Source organism: Neomonachus schauinslandi, chromosome 10 (assembly GCF_002201575.2).
Source record: "Neomonachus schauinslandi chromosome 10, ASM220157v2, whole genome shotgun sequence".
Classification (NCBI taxonomy): domain Eukaryota; kingdom Metazoa; phylum Chordata; class Mammalia; order Carnivora; family Phocidae; genus Neomonachus; species Neomonachus schauinslandi.
The window spans coordinates 74,978,210-75,001,758 of NC_058412.1; the positions used below are offsets into that span (position 1 = coordinate 74,978,210).

The 23,549-nt window shown below is 38.3% G+C and overlaps 1 protein-coding gene across 1 annotated transcript in view; it reads right to left on the reverse strand.

Annotated features, from left to right (window-relative positions):
• The window catches only part of DYNC2LI1 (dynein cytoplasmic 2 light intermediate chain 1), a 41,393-nt gene that overhangs the window by 2,421 nt on the left and 15,423 nt on the right, over positions 1-23,549 (reverse strand). Inside the window, exons 4-12 of the mRNA XM_021701184.2 lie at positions 23,253-23,322; positions 21,426-21,514; positions 16,132-16,318; positions 15,130-15,198; positions 14,426-14,503; positions 10,851-10,927; positions 10,184-10,254; positions 6,945-7,042; positions 6,450-6,542 (exon numbers count right to left, since the gene is read on the reverse strand). Coding sequence (XP_021556859.1) covers positions 6,450-6,542; positions 6,945-7,042; positions 10,184-10,254; positions 10,851-10,927; positions 14,426-14,503; positions 15,130-15,198; positions 16,132-16,318; positions 21,426-21,514; positions 23,253-23,322 — 832 coding nt within the window. The remainder of the gene's footprint in view (positions 1-6,449; positions 6,543-6,944; positions 7,043-10,183; positions 10,255-10,850; positions 10,928-14,425; positions 14,504-15,129; positions 15,199-16,131; positions 16,319-21,425; positions 21,515-23,252; positions 23,323-23,549) is intronic.

Genomic DNA, 23,549 nt, shown 5'->3' on the forward strand with positions numbered 1-23,549 from the left:
TGTGTGTTATGTGTTTAAATTATAGGTTCAGGGATTATAGACAAGTTGATTTCTGAAAACAAATTCAAAATAGGTATGTGTGGCTGGCGAAGAAGAGCTTAAAAATATTGTTTACTCAAACCTTTTCCTTGGTTTTTTTTTTTTCTTTCTTTCTTTGGCAATAAAAATACAGAAAAGAGGTAGAAGGGTTCACTAAGTGCTTTCTATACGTATGTCCCCTTAAAATCAGGAATGCTTTAAACCTAGAGGGCTTTTTAAATTTTGGGAGCAACCTAAGTGTCCACTGATAGATGAAGGGATAAAAAAAGATGTGGTATACACACACAATGGAATATTACTCAGCCATAAAAAAGAAAAAAGCCATAAAAAAAGCTTCTCCCTCTGCTTGTGCTCTGTCAAATAAATGTTTAAAAAAAGAAAAAAAATTCCTCTTACTTGCTCTTCCTTTAGAGAATTAAATCATATTATTTTGACTCCTTGCCTTTTGCAACAACATGAATGAATTTATAGGGTGTTAAGTGAAATAAGTCAGAGACAGTTACCATATGATTTCACTCATATGTGTAATTTAAGAAACAAATGAGGAAAGGAAAAAAGAAAAAAACCAGATTCAACTTTAGAGGAAAACAGAGAGTTATCAGAGGGGAGGTGGGTGGGAGGATGGGTAAAACGGGTGATGGGGATTAAGAGTACACTTATCATGATGAGCACTGAGTAATGTAGAGAATTGGTGAATTGCTATATTGTACACCTGAAACTAATACAACACTGTATGTGAACTACACTGGAATTTTTTTAAAAAGAGAATCATTAAAAAAAAACTAGAGGGCTTTTAAAAGTTAGCAAAAACTGAGGCAGTATTTTTTTTCATTTAAATTCAATTAATTAACATATAATGTATTATTTGTTTCAAGGGTACAGGTCTGTGATTCATCAGTCTTATGTAATACCCAGTGCTCATTATAACACATACCTTCCCCAGCGTCCATCATCCAGTACCCCATCCCTCCACCCCTCTCCCCTCCAGCAAACCTCAGTTTGTTTCCTATGATTAAGAGTCTCTTATGGTTTGTCTCCCTCTCTGGTTTCATCTTGTTTCATTTTTTTCCTCTCTCCCCCTATGATCCCCTGCCTTGTTTCTTAAATTCCACATATCAGTGAGATCATATGATAATTGTCTTTCTCTGATTGACAGATTTCGCTTAGCATAACATCCTCCAGTTCCATCCATGTTGTTGCAAATGGCAAGATTTCAATTTTTGATGGCTGCATAATATTCCATTATATATATATACCACATCTTCTTTATCCATTCATCTGTTGATGGACATCTAGGCTCTTTCCATAGTTTGGCTATCGTGACATTGCTGCTATAAACATTGGGGTGCACATGCCCCTTTGGATCACTACATTTGTATCTTTGGGGTAAATACCCAGTAGAGCAATTGCTGGGTCATAGGATAGCTCTATTTTCAACTTTTTGAGGAACCTCATACTGTTTTCCAGAGTGGCTGCACCAGCTTGCATTCCCACCAACAGTGTAGAAGGATTCCCCTTTCTCCACATCCTCACCAACATCTGTCGTTTCCTGACTTGTTAATTTTAGCCATTCTAACTGGTGTGAGGTGGTAACTCATTGAGGTTTTGATTTGTAGTTCCCTGATGTCGAGCGATGTTGAGCACTTTTTCATGTGTCTGTTGGCCATCTGGATGTCTTCTTTGCAGAAATGTTTTTCATGTCTTCTGCCCATTTCTTGAATTGTTCTTTGGGTGTTGAGTTTGATAAATTCTTTATAGATTTTGGATACTAGCCCTTTATCTGATATGTCATTTGCAAGTATCTTCTCCCATTCTGTTGGTTGTCTTTTGGTTTTGTTGACTGTTTCCTTTGCTGTGCAAAAGCTTTTTATCTTGATGAAGTCCCAATAGTTCATTTTTGCCCTTGCTTCCCTTGCCTTTGGAGATGTGTCTAGGAAGAAGTTGATGGGGCCGAGGTGGAAGAGGTTGCTGCCTCTGTTCTCCTCTAGGATTTTGATGGATCCCTGTCTCACATTTAGGTCTTTCACTCATTTTAAGTCTATTTTTGTGTATGGTGTAAGGAAATGGTCCAGTTTCATTCTTCTGCATGTGGCTGTCCAATTTTCCCAACACCATTTGTTGAAGAGACTGTCTTTTTTTCCATTGGATATTCTTTCCTGCTTTGTCAAAGATTAGTTGACCATAGAATTGAGGGTCCATTTCTGGGCTCTCTATTCTGTTCCATTGATCTCTGCGTCTGTTTTTTGTGCCAGTACCACACTGTCTTGATGATGACAGCTTTGTAATAGAGCTTGAAGTCCGGAATTGTGATGCCACCAGCTTTGCTTTTCTTTTTCAACATTCCTCTGGCTATTCGGGGCCTTTTCTGGTTCCATACAAATTTTAGGATTATTTCAGTTCTGTGAAAAAAAGTTTATGGTATTTTTTTTGATAGGGACTTCACTGAATGTGTAGATTGCTCTAAGTAGCATAGACGTTTTCACAATATTTGTTCTTCCAATTCATGAGCATGGAACGTTTTCCATTTCTTTGTGTCTTCCTCAATTTCTTTCATGAGTGTTCTATAGTTTCCTGAGTACAGATCCTTTGCCTCTTTGGGATCAACTCCTTAATTTCTCTTTCTTCTGTCTCACTGCTGGTGTATAGACCCAACTGATTTCTGTGCATTGATTTTATATCCTGCCACTTTGCTGAATTCCTGTATGAGTTCTAGCAATTTTGGGGTGGAGTCTTTCGGGTTTTCCACATGGAGTATAAAGAGTAGAGCAGAAATCAATGAAATAGAAACCAAAAGAATGGTAGAATAGATCAACGAAACTAAGAGCTAGTTTTTTGAAAGAACTAATAAGACTGAAAAAACCCTGGCCAGACTTATCAAAAAGAATAAAGGACCCAAATAAAATCATGAATGAAAGAGGAGAGATCACAACCAACACCAAAGAAATACAAACAATTATAAGAACATATTATGAGCAACTATATGCCAACAAACTAAGCAATCTGGAAAAAATGGATGAATTCCTATAGACAAAAACTACCAAAACTGAACCAGGAAGAAACAGAAAAATTGAAGCAGTAATCAAAAATCTCCCAGCAAACAAGAGTCCAGGGCCATGTGGCTTCCCAGGGGAATTATTCTACCAAACATTTAAAGAAGAATTCATACCTATTCTTCTGAAGCTGTTTCAAAAAATCGAAATGTAAGGAAAACTTCCAAACTCTTTCTATGAGGCCAGCATTACCTTGATCCCAAACCAAAGACCCCACTAAAAAGGAGAATTACAGACTAATATCCCTGATGAACATGGATGGAAAAATTCTCACCAAGATACTAGCCAGTAGGATCCAACAGTACATTAAAAGGGTTATTCACCACGTCCAAGTGGGATTTATTCCTGGGCTGCAAGGGTGGTTCAACATCTGCAAATCAATGTGATACACTACATAAGTAAAAGAAAGGACAACAACCGTATGATCCTCTCAATAGATGCAGAAAAAGCATTTGACAAAGTACAGCATCCTTTCTGGATTAAAACTCTCCACAGTGTAGGGATAGAGGGTACATAACCTCAACATCATAAAAGCCATCTACAAAAAGCCCACAGCGAATATCCTTCTCAATGGGGAAAAAGTGAGAGCTTTTCCCCTAAGGTCAGGAATATGTCAGGGATGTCCAGTCTCGCCACTGCTGTTCAACATAGTCCTAGAAGTCCTAGCCTCAGCAATCAGAGAACAAAAAGAAATAAAAGGCATCCGAATCGGCAAAGAAGTAGTCAACCTCACACATTCTGCAGATAACCAGGATACTCTATGAGGAAGTATTTTCTGGTGTCCATGTGAAGTCTGGCAAAAGAAAGAACTGAGTGGAGAAAAGAGAGCTAATTAAGCAAAGACAGTCTTCAGGAAAGGTGAAAGGGGCCTTAAAGGCTGATCCTTAAACATGTGAGGACTGATTTCAGTCCCCTGTGAGGATCTACATGCAGCTGTGGAGACGGGGAGCAAGGAGTCTGGACAACTATCATAAATGACACATTTTACTACCAAGGACTTAAAATAGGTATTACAGAATTTTGGGGGGCTTGGTGCCTCCATGGCACCAGCAGAATTACTGAATAGAAATGTGGTTCAAATGCAGTTCTTCTGGGGCCCAGGGATGGACACGTCCTTCTTGCCTAGTGATTCTATATGACCTGAGCCTTTTCAATGGCTCCAGAGTTGGAGGAACTGAATGGAACTCACGAGTGAGCCTCTTCACCTTAGAAGTGACATGCTCTAATTTCACTGCCAAAGCTTAAAAGCCCCAAACTTTTTGTTTTTTTTCCCTGATGATTATTTAAGCCACTAATAATGGGGCTTGAAGATGGGGAGGGAATCAAGAGGGGGGGATCACATGTGGTCTCAGACGGACTCAGGGCCAGCCCTCCACTCATAATGCAACTGTATTATATTTTAATGAAACAGGACGTCATCTGTCCTCCCAAGAAGCACCAGAATCAGAAGTATCTGGGTTAAAGGTATGCAGACAAATGGCACACAGTATGGGCTTCTCTAAGCATTTACAGATTGTTTTTAAGTAAGGACACACTTTTATGTAATTATGGAAATGTGTTATGTGGCAATAATGATATTAAAAGATCAAAAAGAGGGGCACCTGGGTGGCTCAGTTGGTTAAGAGGCTGCCTTCAGCTCAAGTCATGATCCCAGGACCCCAGCCCCGTGTCGGGCTCCCTGCTCAGTGGGGAGTCTGTTTCTCCCTCTTCCTCTACCCCTGCTCACTCACTCAGTCTCTCAAATAAATAAACAAATAAATAATCTAAAAAAACAGGTAATGTGAAGAGCTATAGACAACTGGCTAGATTTTCACGTAATGCAGATGAATTCTTTCATAGGCTGTGTTAATAGTTAATAGTGAAGAATGGGAGGTATTGTGGGGTTGCTTTCCAGTTCCACTCCAAATTCCTACAGTTTTAGGTCAGTAATGGAAGATGGATTTGAATGTGAAAAGTCACGATGCTGAAAAATACCCCAGCCCTTTCATAATACCTGTGTATATAAGTGTAATAAAAGGGGTCACTATGCAATATAAAGATACTCTTATCAAACAATGGCAGTTAGTCATTGACTCCTCGGTAAATATTAATTCAGGGATGGCTTCCAACTAATCTTTAGCTAAGCTGCACACATAGTAAAGGTTATGTGAGGCCATCTATTTCTACAACACGCCTCTCACTTTGTTACAGCAACAAAACCCTCTAAATATTCATGACATAGTTTTCAAAAGTCTTCTGGACTATGTTTAAATAGGACATTTTGTTTTCTTATTCTAGGGCCCCTGAAGGTGAAAGGCTAGTGCTGAGAAAAATACCCTAGTCCCTGCTCCCGTGGATGGCTGTGTTCGGCTTACCCTCGCAACAGTGTGACGGCCCACGTGACAGCTCTACAAACCCCACCCAAGAGGCTGTCGGGGCACTCAATTTACAGTGCTTGCTGTAAATTTGGGTTCTGCACAATGTCTCGTTTTAGAGATCCAGGAAAATTTTAAGTATCGGGTCATGATGAATTTGCCAGCTTTTGCATTCTTACATCAGACTTTTCTATCGCAAATGGCGCTAGCTGGGCATATGTGGAACACAGTCTCCATTTTTAACCATTTTCCTGAGAGATCCTGTGTTTGCACGCTTTCAGACTGGGTAGTCCTGAATTTTTCTGGTACAAGAAGAGTTTAAGTATGTCTGAATATTCTTTTTTTTTTTTAAAGATTTTATTTATTTATTTGAGAGAGAGAGAATGAAAGAGAGCATGAGAGGGAGGAGGGTCAGAGGGAGAAGCAGACTCCCTGCCGAGCAGGGAGCCTGACGCGGGACTCGATCCCGGGACTCCAGGATCATGACCTGAGCCGAAGGCAGTCGCTTAACCAACTGAGCCACCCAGGCGCCCATGTCTGAATATTCTAACAAAAACCAAAAACATTTAAATAATCCCACAGACAAAAGAATATTGTGAAATGGTCTCCCCAGCAGCAAGGTAAGAATCACTACCCATCTTCAACATAAAGTTAACTGGAAAACGCAAAGAGGATATGTGAACATTATGTCATCTCTGGGTGGTGGAATGATTTAAATTCCTTCTTCATGCACATCAGAATTTTTTTTTATATAGTAAAGATGTATTATTTCAGTTTTTTTTTTAAGATTTTATTTTTAAGTAATCTCTACACCCAGCGTGGGGCTCTAACTCATGACCCCAAACATCAAGAGTTGCACATTCTACCAACCGAGCCAGCCAGGCGCCCCTTCAATAATTTTGAAAGTAAAAAAAAAAATTAAATACATTGAGAAAAATCTATGGAATTCTACAGGTATTTTGTGATAAAATTCAAGATGAGATAAAATAAATGTTTAGGATACTACCTGATCCTTCTGAATTCTCATTTCATCAACTTCACTTTCAGCATACTGAGGGTCTCTTGCAGGGTCCTTGATATCTTTTAGCATGTTGATACTCTGAAATTACAGTTCTTCAAGTCATTTCATGCCCATACCCCCAAACTGTCAACAACTATCATCTGCCTCAGCCAGACTGACTATGGTCTTTTGAGGTTTTATCATCACCGCTGAGGCCCATTTCAGATTCCACCAGGCCCTCTCCCTCCCTCTCTGTCCAGCTGCTGTCTCCTACTTCGCCAGCAGCCTGGGAGCTGAATTTGGGGAGCTGAATTTGAAGAGCTGTCTCTTGCTCAACTTTTAAAACCCACAGTGCCTTGTGTACAATAGATTTTTGGCACACAATTTTTGAGCATGCGAGAGGAGAAAACAAAGTAATCCTAATAGGCTCGTTGGAACATTTCCTAATAACTGCTGAATAATGCAAAAAATTCTTGCTTTAAAAGAATTAGAAATCTTTACCTTTGGTGGAAAGACCCTTTCATACACTTTTTTCCACAACTCCATTGGTGAATGGGCATGAAGCTTTCCAATGTCATTATCAGGAACAGGAGGAGATCCTAAAATTGGAAATTGTACACCAAATGACTGCACTGATTAAAACTTGACAAACTGCCTCAATAAAATAGATGACACTTAGAAAAATACAAATCCTAGATCATTCATTTCCCTTCTCCCTAATATAGCCACTCTTAAAATTTACCCCAACCCAGTGTAGCAAGGCCACAGATTCTAGCACCAGAGGAAGAGGAGACAGAGTAATGAGTCAATTGTGATACTCTTTCCCCATACTTACGTTGCCACCCGGTGAAAATAGCAGGTTTGATATTCTCATGTGTTTATGATTTTATAAGGAAACACTCTTATGTGCTACTCACTAGAGTGCAAATTGGGACAACTAATTCAGAGGGTAATTTGGCACTACTAACTGCCATGCAAATATGGAAAAAGGTTATATGCTATTACCCAGAAACCCCAGTTTTTGGTGTTTAATCTAGAAACACCTGCACACAGGTATTAATGATTTCATACTGCAGCATCATTTCATTTGTATTAGTGAAAAATTGGCCAGAACTAAACTGTCCATCAGTAAGGTATAGTGAACTAAATTACTATGCACAGCCATGCTCTGTAACCCTACAGCAGTCAAAATACCAAACAGACCTAGCTGCAGCGTTAATACGGAAAAACCGCTAGGACGTACTGAGTAGAAAGGGAAACTTTCAAAACAATAGCTATAGAATGATACAATTATGTTCAAACAAGTAGTTTTTTCTATATCGCATTCACATGTATAGAAAATAGTCTGGAAGTCTTATATGTCCTATTTTAACACTTTATAATGAGAATGTCTTTATGTACTGATTGTGTACTTTAATTTGAAAATTAATTTGAAAAAATGCTGCCACGTCCTGGCAATTGTCTATAATCTGAGATTTCTCATTCTTCCTATTCTAGCATTTACAATGTTGATCTTTCAGGACCTCCTTATCACTCTGGTGGGAAAGACAGTGATGCAATCCACCAATCTTACTCAGCTCTCCCAAGTTTTTTACTTGTCCTCGTTTGTGTGTATTAAGTTCCATACAATTTTATCATCTTTGTAGGTAAATGTATCCACCATCAAGATACTGCATACTACAGTCAAGATACTGCACAGTGCCGTTGTCTCAAGGATCCCTTGCCTTGCCCTTTTATACCCACACCACCTCTTCCCAATCTCTTCTCCTACTTCCCCACGTACAGTCCTGTCCCTAACCTCTGATAACCATTAATCTTTCCTCCACTTCTGAAATTTTTTCATCACAAAAATTTTACATAAATAGAATCGTAGTGTATATAACCTTTTCCGATTGGCTTTTTTTTCACTCAGTATAATTCCCTGGTGATCCATCCAAGTTACTGTGTGTTATCAATAGTTTGTTCCGTTTTATTGCTGAGTAGTAGTCTATGGTATGGATATACCACACCATAGTACAGAGTTTTAAACAACATCTGGTTGTTTCTAGTTTGGGGCTATTACAAATGAAGCTACCACAAACATTTGTGTACAGGCTTTTATGTGAACGTAAGTTTTAATTTCTCTGAGATAAATGCCCAATAATGCAATTTCTAGGTCATATGGTAGTACATGTTTAGTTTTATAAAAAGCTGTCAAACTGTGTTCCAGAGTGGCTGTATCATTTTACATTCCTACCAGCAATGTAGGAGTATCCAGTTTCTCCATATTCTTGCCAGCATTTGGTGTTGTCACTTTTTTTTGGTTAGCTATTCTGATGAGCTCACTGTGGTTTCCATTTGCATTTCCCTAATGATTAAAGATATTAAACATCTTTTCATATGCTTATTTTTCCATTTGTATATCCTCTTTGGTGAAATGTCTGCTCATGTCTTTTGCCTATTTTCTAATAGGATTTTGTTTTTACTGTTAAGTTCTTTATATATTCTAGATAATAATAGTCCTTTGTCAGAGATGCAGTTGAAAATATTTTCTCCCAGCATGTAGTATGTCTTTTTATCCTTTTCAAATGGACTTACAAGAGCAAAAGTTTTTAATTTTGATGAGGTCTAAGCTCCATGATTTTTAAATTCAGTAATTCTCATTCCTTTTTTGACCTCCAACTACTTACAGGGGCATTATCTATCAGTACACACAGTGATTCTCATAGCTAATGAAATTAAGTCGGTGTTAATTATAAAAACCAGTCTTTGTGATCACTCATTAACCACCTCTATTCTTTTCATTCCAATTCAATCTGTAATCTCATTACAAAGATCTACATTTGAAGTCCAGTCAACTTTAGCATGTAAGAGTAATGATGGACGGGAAATAAAAAAGAAAACTACTATCTACTAGAGCGTTAAAACCAAACTATGTCAGTCCCCGAGTAGAAAGAGTTGCTAGGCCCCAAAACTCCACAATGAAAGTAGTTTCTGTGGAAAGATAAGGAGCTTGATTATATAAACCCTTAAAATTCTTTTTGCTTCATGAGCCTGAAAGTCTGTAAGTTTAGGAAATACATCCCATTATCTGAAGCAAACTATTTTCATAATGAAGAATTAAAGCATACATAATTAGTACAACTGTTCTTTTTTGGTTTATTCCATCACTTGAATCTCGTGTTTTTCATCACTGCCCATAATATATAGCTTTCACTTTCCTGACCACTCTGTGCTTCTGGTTTTCTTCTAAACCCAACAAGCTAAAATTTAAACGTACCTGGAAATCAGTGAGGGAAAGGAAATACGTGCAAAATTTTTTAGTGAAATAGAGATCTGAAATCCGTCTCTTATGTGGCAACACCCCTTCCATCACAAATATGTCAATGTGATGCAGGTTGCATCAATACTGTGTATACAAATAAATACATAAGAAATAACAGCAATGGGGGCGCCTGGGTGGCTCAGTCGTTAAGCGTCTGCCTTCGGCTCAGGTCGTGATCCCAGAGTCCTGGGATCGAGCCCCACGTCGGGCCCCCTGCTCTGCGGGAAGCCTGCTTCTCCCTCTCCCACTCCCCCTGCTTGTGTTCTCTCTCTCGCTGTGTCTCTCTCTGTCAAATAAATAAAATCTTTAAAAAGAAATAACAGCAATGATAATGAAATCAGAAATGGTGTTATGTTGGAGATGAAGTGAACATGGGGTAGGATGAAATCAATAAGCAATTAAAAAAAGACTGAACAATCTTAATAAGTTCACCAACCTATTTGACTTAAAGAATCCAATCCTGCTGTGATAAACAGTGGTTTATTCTGATCCACACATATTGATTTGCTACATGGATAAGAAGAAAAAAGAATCTAATTTAGTTTAGCAATCGAATATCCTGCCATGCTCTACTGTAAATACAAGAGCCAAGTTTTACATCTAGCCACTGGTGAGAGAGCACTGTCCCCAAATGAATGAGTGAATATCTATCTAAGCTTTTTCAAAAATTAAAGTCTGGCATATTTTAATAAAGTTTTATAGGGAAAAAAAGTGACAGACCCAAATTACTTTAAATGAAAACCAGGAAAAGTAGCAAGGTTAAGAAAAATATACATACTACAATGATCAATTCAATTTCTAATCAATATAAGAAAATGATAATACAGGGAAAGCTACTAACATGAGAGAAGTCAAAGAAATCAGTGAAATAGCTGTAATAGTATCATTATTTTATTCTAGTCTCAGACTAAGTGTTACATAACATTTTAGTTATAAAATCTGAGAAATATTTAAACAATACAAGAAATAGGAAATAATATGAAACTATTTCCCTAAGAATAACCATTTGGGGGCACTTTCTTATGAAGAAACAATAATTATATGAGAACAATAATCAGATGAGATTATTATTGGCAAAAAAAAAAAAGATAGTTTATCAGTACCTTTTGTCAATACCAAATGCTAACTGGTTGATAACTCCACGTATTTTTAGTAATAGAGCTTCTGATTTACTGGTAAACTAAAAAAATAAGATCAGAATAAGTTATATGCTCTGCTTTTAAATCACAGAAACAGGTAAAATAAATATGGCTTTGAACTTTTTGAACTTTTGAACAAACTGCAGACAGAATTATTATTTATTTGCCCATAGATTATTTATTCTGAGCAGACAGAAACCTGAATAAAGGAAAATAATCTCAATAAATTTGTTTTAACTCATTCTTCAAACTTAACATTGAGTGCACGATATTAAAGGGACATGTGTGTATGCACTAATCACTTCAGCTACTCCCACATATGGAACATAATTATTTCCCAAAAGCAGTCTGGCTGGTAGAAAATAGGAGGTATACATCATAAATAACTTTTCCATCCATGGGCATATTACTGCCTTCCAAAAAGCCAGCAGGGAAGCTACAGACTAATCCAACAATACTGATACTCATTAAAAAGATCTTTTAACTTCTCTTCAGAATTGCCCTTGAGCTTGCAAAGTAAGCTACTAAACATTCTCAGTGGTGGTATGTAACGAGGGTGACCATAACCAGACTTCAGGGAATGAAAGGGGGTGGGTACGACCTCAGGTGAACATCAGGACATGTGATTACCCTACAAATCTTTTAAGACTAGATTTGATTTTTGGAAATACCAAAAGTTTCTCAGCCAAATCAGAATGGCTAAGATGTATAAAAGTGGGAAAAACAACCTTGAACCAAAATGAAAAGTAATTTTATAAGGCAAAGAAATCAATTTTCAGGATAAGATTCATTCTGGATTAAGGACAGGTTCCCAAAGTGTTTACTCTTGTAAATATATAAAATTTAATACACTGGCTTTTCAAAATTGAAACATTTTTAAAACTTCTTTTGAAGAAGTTTAAAAATATAAAAAAACTAAATGAATTTTTAAAACACTTTATTACTACTATTTATGTTCCCTATGTGGAAAGGAAAATACCTCATCACAAATGTATTTTATAGAAGGGCTGGGAGGACATGAGAAATTTTCTGACTCAACCCCCTCATCTGTTGCATCAACTGCCTTGAAACATCCTCCACGAATAGCTGTAGAGCTTCTGCTTGGATAAACTCAGTGGGAACTCATTATCTCCCAAAGCAACTCATTCCATTTTCAGATAATGGTAGTATTAGAAAGTTATTTCTTATTTTGAGCTAAACTCTGCTCTACTGATTCCCTGTTCTTGACTCTAAGAGAGCAAAGAATATCTAATACCTGATCCTTTTTCCATGGAACAATCCTCTGAATATTTAAAGAGCATTATCACATTCTAGATGATAGAACATAATTTTATACTCCTCCTCATGTATCACATTTTTAAGTCTCATACCATCCTGGCAGCTCTCCACTGAATCTGGTCCTGCGTATCAATGTTTTTCTTTTTTTTTTTTGTTTAAGATTTTATTTGACAGAGCACAAGCAGGGGGAGCCACAGGCTCCCCACTGAGCAGAGAGCCCAACGTGGAGTTCGATCTCAGGACCCTGGGATCATGACCTGAGCTCAAGGTAGACACTTAACTGACTGAGCCACCCAGGCGTCCCTATCAGTTCTTCTATTCTTATTTTTATTAACTTTATTAGATTGCTCATAATAGTGAATCCATTTTCTTGACTGAATTAGAAAGGACCAACTAACGGGCTAAAAAACTGTTGAGTATCCATCAATCTTGTCAAGCAGCCCCGAACTGTCTCTCTTGAATGGGGGGTAGGGGAAGACTGGAGGTGAAACAGAAAGATGGGGCTTTGGGGGCGCCTGGGTGGCTCAGTTGGTTAAGCGACTGCCTTCGGCTCAGGTCATGATCCTGGAGTCCCGGGATCGAGTCCCGCATCGGGCTCCCTGCTCGGCAGGGAGTCTGCTTCTCCCTCTGACCCTCCTCCCTCTCATGCTGTCTCTCATTCTCTATCAAATAAATAAATAAAATCTTTAAAAAAAAAAAGAAAGAAAGAAAGACGGGGCTTTGTAACTTTGGCTGCTCTCTTCTTGGTCTGGGAAGCTAGACAAGCTTTATGGTTCTCCTGGTCCAGAAGGGCTCCTCTAACTCAAACTCTCATCCCTCTAGCTTGCTGAAAGCTGAAATGAAGCCTTTCTCAAATCCATTCCCTAGAAGACCCTGATCTTGTAGGACCTTCTAGACCTGCCTGGGTTGATCTAAAATTTGTACACATAAGACCAGACTAGACCCCGACTGATCATCAAATGTGATCTGTTCCTAAAGAAAGACAGAGATTTCCCCCAGCTAAGTAACCAGAACTAACTGTGGGGCTTTATCTTGTGGTAAAAATAAGAAACTACAAGATTCATGGTCTTTGCTTCTGTATCCTGGATACATTCATTTTAAACTCCCCATGTCTTTTTGAAACAGTCAAAAAAAAAGTATTTCCAAAGCACTCTGTCAATTCAATATATAAGCAGATACAGTATAAATGTAAAAGGTACTGATTTTTAGAAAAATACACAATGCAATTTATTTGGAGTATTCAGAAGTAAAAAAATTTAAATATAGATCATATTCATCACTTTTAGTCATAATATCGTAGCCATGAAGGCCAGGGACTAGACCGTGTTGTCTCCAGCTTCCTCTGAGCACTTTCATGTACCAGGAAAAAGAAACCATTCAAATGGGAAGACAGTATTTCTTTTAAATAAAAGTACTTTTATATTTTATTGCATTTAAGAATATCCTTTATCCTTTGTTCCTGCTGTGGAAGGTAAGGATAACAATTATTAGCAACACTGATTAAGGAACACTTTGTTTCAGACCCTGTGGTGAGCACATCACATTACTCTCTCACTTATCCTCACAACCACCCTATGAAGAAGGCACTGGTTTTGTCCATTTTACCCTGGAGGAGACTGGGGCTTGAGTGAGATGACATGGCCTGTCTGAGATCACACATCTAGTAAATGGCTGTCCTGAGATTCGAACCCAGGCACCAGGACTCTCAAGTTCATGGTTTTAACTGCAACAATGGTTTTTTTTTTTTTCTAAGTTTAAAAAAATAACATATTGTTAAAGCGGTTTTTTCCCCCCCCCTTTTCTCTTAAGAGAAGACAGATTCTAATTTTCTTAAGGGGAAATTAAAATGAATGAATTAATAACCAGTTTATCTCTTTAAGACTGACTGGGGCTTGGGGGTGCCTGGGTGGCTCAGTCAGTTGAGCATCTGACTCTTGATTTTGGCTCGGGATATGATCTCAAGATCATGAGATTGAGCCCCAAGTCAGGCTCCATGCTCAGCAGGGAATCTGCTTGAGATTCTGATTGGGGTTTATGGATATAAGCAATTGCTCTGAAGACATGGTCTGCCATCTAGCAGAGTACGTTCTAGAAATACATTATCAAACACTCTAACAAGAGGATTTTGGGGCAGCAGGAAAGGGAAGGAAGGGATTATGTGTACTAGTAAAAACATTAGTATTTGTAACTGTGCATCAAATTGCTAATATTTCTAAATTTGGTGCTGTCCACTCAAGCCAAAGGATAGGAAATGTACGAACCATTAATGATGCTCCATAATAATGTGCAACAAATCGAAGGGTCTTGCATATAACCTTTCTCTTCTCAGAGTCAAAATCCTGAAGAAATATATTTTTAAAAAGAAAAAACAAGTTGAGAAAATTAAATATCTGTAGCAGGATGGTGCAAATTACTAAGTGTAGAAATACATGATTTCTTTCTTTTTGGGGGGGGGGGACATACCCTGAGGAGTAGGATTCCATGACCTTGATATTTGTTTCTATAGAGAGTTGAACAGTAGCTGAAGCCTTCTAGAACTACAGCTATCAGATCTTTTCTTGTTTAAACACTTAGCTCAATAGAATTTAGATGTGAGCACACATTTTATAATGTGGAATACCCTAGGGATTCTCTGACAAGCAAAGATAAGAAACCAATTTTCTACTTTCTTCAATTTGAAAGTTGGGAAGTCAGTCCTATCCCTCAGTGACTGGGTGAAAGATTCAGTTTCTCAATCTGCCTTATCCCCATTTGACTGCCTTATCCCCACTCCACTGTACATATTGTTCTTCACATATTTTCTCTTTCCCCACTATGTCTTCTTTTCCAAAATCTTTAAGATGTGTGACTCCTTGACCTCTCCCTCCCAGAGTCATTTTTCTCATTTCACTATTATTTTTCTTCCTCTCCCATAAAGCCTGGCTATGCATAAACAACCACCTTAACTAGAAGTGGAAAAGCTTACCTGAAAAATATCGTATTTACTTCCAATTATGACCAGAGGTATTAGAAATGGGTCGACTAATTCACGATCCTGTTAACATATTTCATTGCTTTATTATTATATTTAGTACTATATATTCAGCAAATTCTATTTACTTCTAAAAATATACCATTTTAGTCTTTTCATAGATGTTGACTTTGTTTGCTTGACATAAAGGTCCCAATTTTTAACTTTCACTTACTAAGTTATATTTCTCAAGTATAAAACTAGACATGGCAATTCCCTAAATTATATTTATTTGTTATATTCTGTCCTATTTTCTTAAATAACATGTCATCTGCCTGTTTCTGTTATTTACTATTTGGTATTCTCTTTTGTTGCAATAGCAACCACACTGCACAGATGGGAACCATAAACTATCAGTTTCATCCTGGTATTCCCTACGTAAAACACTTTCCTATAAAGCCTGGGCAACGTAAGATACTGGTGCAGATTTTCTAGAAAATGATATTCATGGTTGTATTTAAAGACTTGTGTTACCATCGTTCCAACTTTATAATTTCATTAGTTGTCAGATGATCAAAAGATATTGAATATGTGACAGACACTAAATGAACATAAAATACAGAGTGACAATAAGACTGTGAAAACTCTACTCGTGGCTTAAATTTGTAGCTTCATCTGCTACTTGCCAGGTGACTTTTGTACAGTCCAGTTTTTTATCTTCATTTTACAGAGATTATAAAATCAATATCAAACTACTACTTCAAACTATTTCTTTTGATTGGTATAATATGCCATAACAATCACAGTGGATGTCTAACAAGAAGACATGAGAAATCTTTTTCCTTGTTTTGCTCTCACTGAGGTTTTATTAAATTGCTATAATTTTCCAGTGAACAAGTTCATCTACATCAAATGAATTTCAAATCATGCATAAAACTCTAAGGAAGTTGTTTGTGATGTTATCTTTAACTGTGTATGGGGCTAAGGATTCTAGGAATAATCCCAACAGCAACTCACTGGATGGTCCTTCTGCATATTACTCCGTATCTTCTGTCTCATTTCAGACGCTGCTTTAGAATTTGTCTTCCCCAGTTTCATTATCATTTTATCTACATGGCTTTTTGTGGCTTGCAACAGATTTTCCATAGTGGGCCAAAGGTCATTAGGTTTTGAAAGATCCAAAACAAGAACAATAGAAAATGTCCTAAAAAAATAAAAACATTTCTTAAAAAAGACTCAAAATTTGAAACCTTATTATACTTAAATTTATTATCTAAGAATAACACTGTAGCTTAAGGATCAAGTAACACACAGCACTTTTCTAAGACAAAACACACACACACACACAGCCCAAAGTTCCAGCCTTACTTACTCCAGCACTTCTCCCTCGTGATGTTTAAGTGTTACAACCACTAGTGGCACCGAAGGTTTTGTTTCTACTAAAAATAATCCAGTTCAAATAATCTGCAAGCAATCGGGTCCAACAATGCGATGATTAGATCCAAGTTCACTGTGTCCTCCAGAGAAGGGAGGCGAAAAGAATGAGAGCACAGCAACAACACAACAACTAGGTGAAGGAGAGCAGATGTACTGATGGCCCCAGGCAGGGGACTACCTCGTTCATTTAATCTTTGCAACAACCCTTCCTAGAAGATGTTTATGATGTCCATCTTATGGATTAGAAGTCTGAGGCGCAGGTTTATGTAAGTAGTAAATTGCAGAGGTGTAGGTCCAGAGCCACAGGTCCTTTCTGCTCTACCACGGAGCCTCCCTGAACGCGCACCCCTGACCACCACACACACACCACTGCCATCGCCACATGAATGTGTACTGGTGTTCATGTCAGTCAAACATAAATCAAACTCAGCAACAACAAACACACTGAAAAATGGGTAAAGGACTCCAACAGACATTTCTCCAAAGATATACACGTGGCCATTAACATATGAAAAGATGCCCAATATCCCTAATCCTTACAGAAATGCGAATCAAAACCACAATGAGACGTCACTTCACACTCATCAGGATCGCTATGATAAGACAAAAACCGAACAAAAACGCCAATAACAAGTGTTGGTAAGGAAACAGAGAAATTGGAACCCTTGAGTATTGCTGGTGAGAATGTAAAATGTGAAATTCCTACTGTGGTAAACAGTATGCTGGTTCCTCAAAAAAATTAAACAGAGAATTACCGTATGATCCAGCAAGTCCACTCCCGAGAGTATCTGAAATCAGGGACTCGAACACGTATCTAGACACCAGAGCTCAGAGCAGCACTGTTCACAATAGCCGAAAGGTGGGAATGACCCAAATACCCATCCATGGATGAGTGCATCAACAAAATGCGGTAGACACACCCAGCAGAATCTGAATGGAAGGAAATTCTGCCACGTGCTACAACATGGGTGAACCCCGAAGACCTTCTGGGACGTGAAAGCAGCCAGACTCAAAGGCCAAGTACTGCATGACTTCATGAATAGGAGGTCCCTAGAATAGTCAGATTCACAGAAACAGCACGTATAAAGGTGGCTGCCAAGGGCTGGGGAAGGGGGCTGCAGGGAGTCAGGGTTCCATGGGGACAGAGTTTCAGCTGGGGAGGCTGACAAAATTCTGGAGATGGATGGTGGTGATGGCTGCACAACAGTGGGTACACAATGCCACTAACCTGTACACTTAAAAATGGCTAAAGGGATAAAATATGAGGACATTTTATCAAAATAAAAAAACAAACAAATCTAGGAGTATTTCAGAACATGGTCATAGTAAGTATGGAGGGCCATAATCAGAGGCCAATATATCCCTGATCAACAGGGCAACCATTCTGCTAGTAGATATAACAAGGAATTACAGTACATTTAGTTATTTTATAATTATGTCAGTTATTTTGCTTAGTTTGAGAAAAACCAGCTATTTTGTGTAATTCAAGTGAAACAGTAACTAAATTCTATACTACAGGTCTAACTTCAGAAAATAGTCTTGGGCGCCTGGGTGGCTCAGATGGTTAAGCGTCTGCCTTCGGCTCAGGTCATGATCCCAGGGTCCTGGGATCGAGTCCCGCATCGGGCTCCCTGCTCCTTGGGAGCCTGCTTCTCCCTCTGCCTCTCTCTCTCTCTCTCTGTCTCTCATGAATAAATAAATAAAATCTTTAAAAAAAAAAAAAAAGAAAATAGTCTTTTAGACAGTAATTGTCGAGATTTTCTATAAAATTAGCATGCCATTAAATTGTAGAGCTAATCAGATCTAAACATTTTAATAAACTCGTGACAGCTTTACTTCACTATAATAATAAATAATATGTATGTTTATAATAGGAAATTAATGTTATTGCTGGGGGCTAGTATGGTTAATGTTTAAAAAACACTATGGTTTCACTTTTTTTACAGTGGTAAAATGTATATAACCAAAACTTTATCATTTTTCCAAATAAAAAATGACTTCAAGTGAAAACAAAACAGAATATTCAACCTTTTTCCAAGATTAAAGTTTGTATTTCCATTGCACTGTACACACCTGTGTTACTTTTACTTTCATAGCAAATGACAGCAAAAAAATTGTTTTTATTTGAGTATAGTTGACACACCATGTCACATTAGTCTCAGGTGTACAACATAGTGATTTACCAACTCGACACATGATGCTGTGCTCACCCCAGGTGTAGCTCCCGTCTGTCCCATTACATCGCTATTACGATATCATTGACTATATTCCCTATGCTGTGGCTTTCATCCCCGTGACTTATTCATTCCGTAACTGGAAGCCTGGCTCTCCCACTCCCCTTCACCCATTGAGCCCATCCCTCCACCTCCTCCCCTCTGGCAGCCATCAGTCTGTTCTCTGCATTTACGGGTCTGATTCTGCTTTATTCTTTTTTTTTTTTTTAGATTCCATTTATGAGTGGAATCCTATGGTATTTGTCTTTCTCATTCTGACTTATTTCACTTAGCACAGTACCCTCTAGGTCCATCCATGCTGTCTCAAATGGCACGATCTCATCCTTAAAAAAAAATTTTTTTTAAAAACCCAACCACCTATATATTTTTTTAAAGATTTTATTTATTTGACAGAGAGAGGCACAGCGAGAGAGGGAACACGAGCAGAGGGAGTGGGAGAGGGAGAAGCAGGCTTCCCGCGGAGCAGGGAGCCCGATGTGGGGGCTCGATCCCAGGACCCTGGGATCATGACCTGAGCCGAAGGCAGACGCTTAATGACTGAGCCACCCAGGCACCCCAACATTTCTTTTTTTTTTTTTTTTTTAAAGATTTCATTTATTTGACAGAGAGAGACAGAAGAGCAGGAACATGAGCAGGGGGAGTGGGAGAGGGAGAAGCAGGCTTCCCGCTGAGCAGGGAGCCCAATGAGGGGCTCGATTCCAGGACCCTGGGATCATGACCTGAGCTGAAGGCAGACGCTTAATGACTGAGCCACCCAGGCACCCCAACATTTCTATCTTTTTTTTTTTTTTTTAAAGATTTTATTTGACAGAGAGAGACAGAAGAGCAGGAACACAAGCAGGGGGAGTGGGAGAGGGAGAAGCAGGCTTCCCGCTGAGCAGGGAGTCCAATGAAGGGCTCGATCCCAGGACCCTGGGAGCATGACCTGAGCCCAAGGCAGATGCTTAACGACTGAGCCACCCAGGCGCCCCCCAACCACCTCTTTAAACAGGGAATGAAACCACAGGAAATGCTCCATTACAAATTACCTAAAGTCTGTTCAATGCATTTATAATTATTCTATGAACAGTCATTTTCAAGATAAACAGTATCTAATAGCATTTCGCAATATTATTTTTCTCAAGTTGCTGGGCTTTGTCCAACATAAGGAAATTAATTATGTGTCAAATTGATTCCAGTCACAAAACACTCTGAGATTTGCGACTACATTAGGAGTGAAATGTTTTTCATGAATTTCTTAAGCACTCAGCAACCTACTTTGGATGCAGGCCTCCGGCTCCCCTTCCTCTGTTCATCATAACCCTGACCTCCCCTCCTAAAGCAAGCCACAGCTGCCCTGGGCTTCTAGGGAATGAAGACCCAAGATCTAAACATATATAGAAAACATCCCAAAACTGTACAAAGTATATTTATAAACACTGAGAACACTGAAAGAAATCCCTTGGCATGTTAACAGGGGTTATTTTTCAGGTGATTATGGGTGCTCTTACTTTCTTCTACCTTTCAGAGTTTTTCCAAGATCTCTACACGAGAATATACTACTTTTGTAGTAAGTAAAAGACAGTAAATTAAATTTCTTTAAAAGAAAAAGTATCACTGGACAAATAAAGCCAACATTATCAGCATCCAGCTAGCTTATGGAAAACCAATTGTTCTGTTAACCAGAAATAATTCCATACCCTGAAGATCTTAATAGCGGAAATGTAACAAATAATTGTCAAGCCGTTTGTATTTGGTCCAGGCAGCCACAATGGTTTGTGTTAAACTCTGACAAGAGTAAGATATTTCAGATGTAAAAATGTGTTTTCCTTGGCTAAGACGCATTCCCAGGAACACTGTGAGAAATGTCACAATTTTCCACGTCTGATTTGGCCAACATGTGGGAGTCATTGTCAGGAAACACAACCAAAGAGTTTGAGGTTTTCCTCAAGTTTCTATTTCTTCAAGGTCAGCGAATAGACTTTCTCCCTCCTCTAACTCATTGTTCCCTTGGGTAAAGCTTCTATGGTACTAATTAGCATTAAATTCAAAGGTAGACTTAAATATCCAGCTGAAGGTAACACTCAGGGCTGAATTAACTCACACTTGGATGGGTATTCAAAAGAACTAAGCTTTTCTTTCTTTTTTTTTTTTTTAAAGATTTTATTTATTTATTTGACAGAGAGAGAGATAGCGAGAGCAGGAACACAAGCAGGGGGAGTGGGAGAGGGAGAAGGAGGCTTCCTGCCGAGCAAGGAGCCCGATGTGGGGACTCGATCCCAGGACCCTGGGATCATGACCTGAGCCGAAGGCAGACGCTTAACGACTGAGCCACCCAGGCGCCCAGAACTAAGCTTTTCAAATTTAGGTTTGCCAAGTGAATTCATCGCTCAAGTGTTATTTGACATATTTTGTTTGTTGGTTCGCAGGCTTGCAAACTATGTTACTGGTCGGAATGCCAACTGTCAGCACAGGCCAAACCCTGGTTCTTTTAACATCTCTTCGTAAGCATTACGTTTTAAGCGCATAGAAAGGGAGTGTAAACCTTCAGCAACATAAAACTGCCCCCTCAAATTCTGATTCCCAAAAGCCCACCCACATTCATCCTGCGGACGCTCCTGAGTACTTACTAACAACTGTTTCTGGAGCCAGCTCACTTACCGTAAGGTATCACTTGTGATTGGTATGCTGATTAAGTCCAATAAGGAGGTTCCTCCACCTAGTTCCCAAAAGTGAGCAATGTCTTTTGGCTGAAAAAACAGGTATTTTTCATATGAAAAAATATATATTTTTTATTTTTAAATACTTCGTAAGTTCATTAGCATCAGCCAGTAATAATTATGGATACAAAATATTGTAGTCCTCAATAAACCTTTTCTTGGCAGTCAAAACTTTCCTCTTTCTCTATCCCATCCCTCAAAATGCGCTGAAACATCTATTCCAAGAAACAAGGATGAAACATTGACATGGTAGGTGGAGAACAAGAAGAGACTGAAAAACCGCTTCCCTTTTTATAGGACTCTTAAACACTGGGGGATTGTAAGGGTGAGGCAGCCATGCAGCTTGGGGGTAAGAGCATCTGTTCCAGGACAGCCTTCTTGGGGACTGCTAACCAAAGGCTTCTCTGCTTCCTCCCTGCTGTTCAGGAGCCTTCGTGACACCACGACTATGTGAGGAGCTGACACAGTGCTTCCACTTGGAACTCTTAGGGAACATTAAATCTGAGAAAAACATCAATCTTCCAGAATGAATATGGAAAAGCCCAACTTGCCAACACAAAGTTTAGGAAAAAAAAAAAAAAATCACATGAGTTTTTATATATCTATTGCCATTAACCTGGAAGAGACAGATGGTCATTGAAGCGAGTTTTAGATGAGTATATATATTTTTGACAAATTATCATCTCATAATCACTAAAACTGTTTTGCTACTGATATTTGAATATTTGCTGTTAATATCTGAATCACTAATGTTTATGAGGGAAATAATTTTTCACTGAAAAATCTCCCTTGAGTCACAGTTTGATGAAGGGGAGTTTTTAGAGCTCTTCTCAAAAGTGAAGCTATGAAAGCTGTTTCAAAGTTTCCAATGAAAAGCATAATCCCATTTCTATGTCTTCACTCATATCAAAATTCATGTGAGTCACAAAAATAAGGTTTTCCCGCATCTCACTATGTTATTTCTTTTCTTTTTAATCTCACAGTCTTAATAACCAACTTTCATTGGTGAATCTAGCAACAGGCACTTTTAACTCTTACACACTGTCCAATGATCAAACATTTGGACTAGATCAATCTGTAAAAATTTGCCTGTGGCACGGGACAAGTGGGGTATGATTGTTCTTCCACACACCTAACTATTTAAGAAATGACCTCTTCATGTGAGAACTCCAAATGAGGATTCTATTTCAGATTTTTTTTTTATCCTTCTAAAATATGTCATAAACTCTCCTTCTGTCCTGAATAACCTCCAACTTCCCTCTGAGTAGACACTCGAACAAGTGAAAATAGGATTATAACCAATTATGGCCTCTGGTCTCAAATAATATTACTAACTTCAAGATATGTTTGTAAAAATGCTAATAATTTGGATCTTGAATAGTGTATTTTCAAAAATATTCTACAGGCCAAACTCTTATTTTCAGCAGATTTTTGGGGGAGATAGGATGTAACAATATTATTCCTACTTGAAAGAAGAAAAAGTCACATTAACACAATTAACATAAATATGTCCAAACTGTACAAAAAAGTTACAAAGGAAACTTATTCCAGCATTTTAAGGTACAACCAACAAGAAGGCTAAATTATTTTCACAGTTTGGGTTGGCTTCACATCTGCTAAGGTGCATTTGAAGTTTAAAAGCACATAGCTATGAGGTGTACAACTGGATATTTTTATTGATTATAGATAAGACGAAAATATAAAACAAAGTCGGCATTATTACTTCTCCATCCACAGGCATAGCAATATCACTTAAAAAGACACTCACTATATTATGCCCTTTTGCTCTTCTTCCGTATGTATATTCCAAAGCTAAGGTTGGTTTTGGTGGCTCATCCCTGCACAATAAAGACAGATAGTATTAGCATCATGGGTTTTCTTAGGCTATCATATTACCCAATTCATTTCTGCTTCCTCTGAAAAACTCGTTCTATTAGTAGGGAAGTTACTTTGTGGAATAACACTGAGGTAAAACTAATAAAAATTTTATATAAAAAATAAGCCTTCACAAAACCACCTTCGAGGATTTTAGTCACAGCTGCAGAGATGACTAATGGCACGTGCA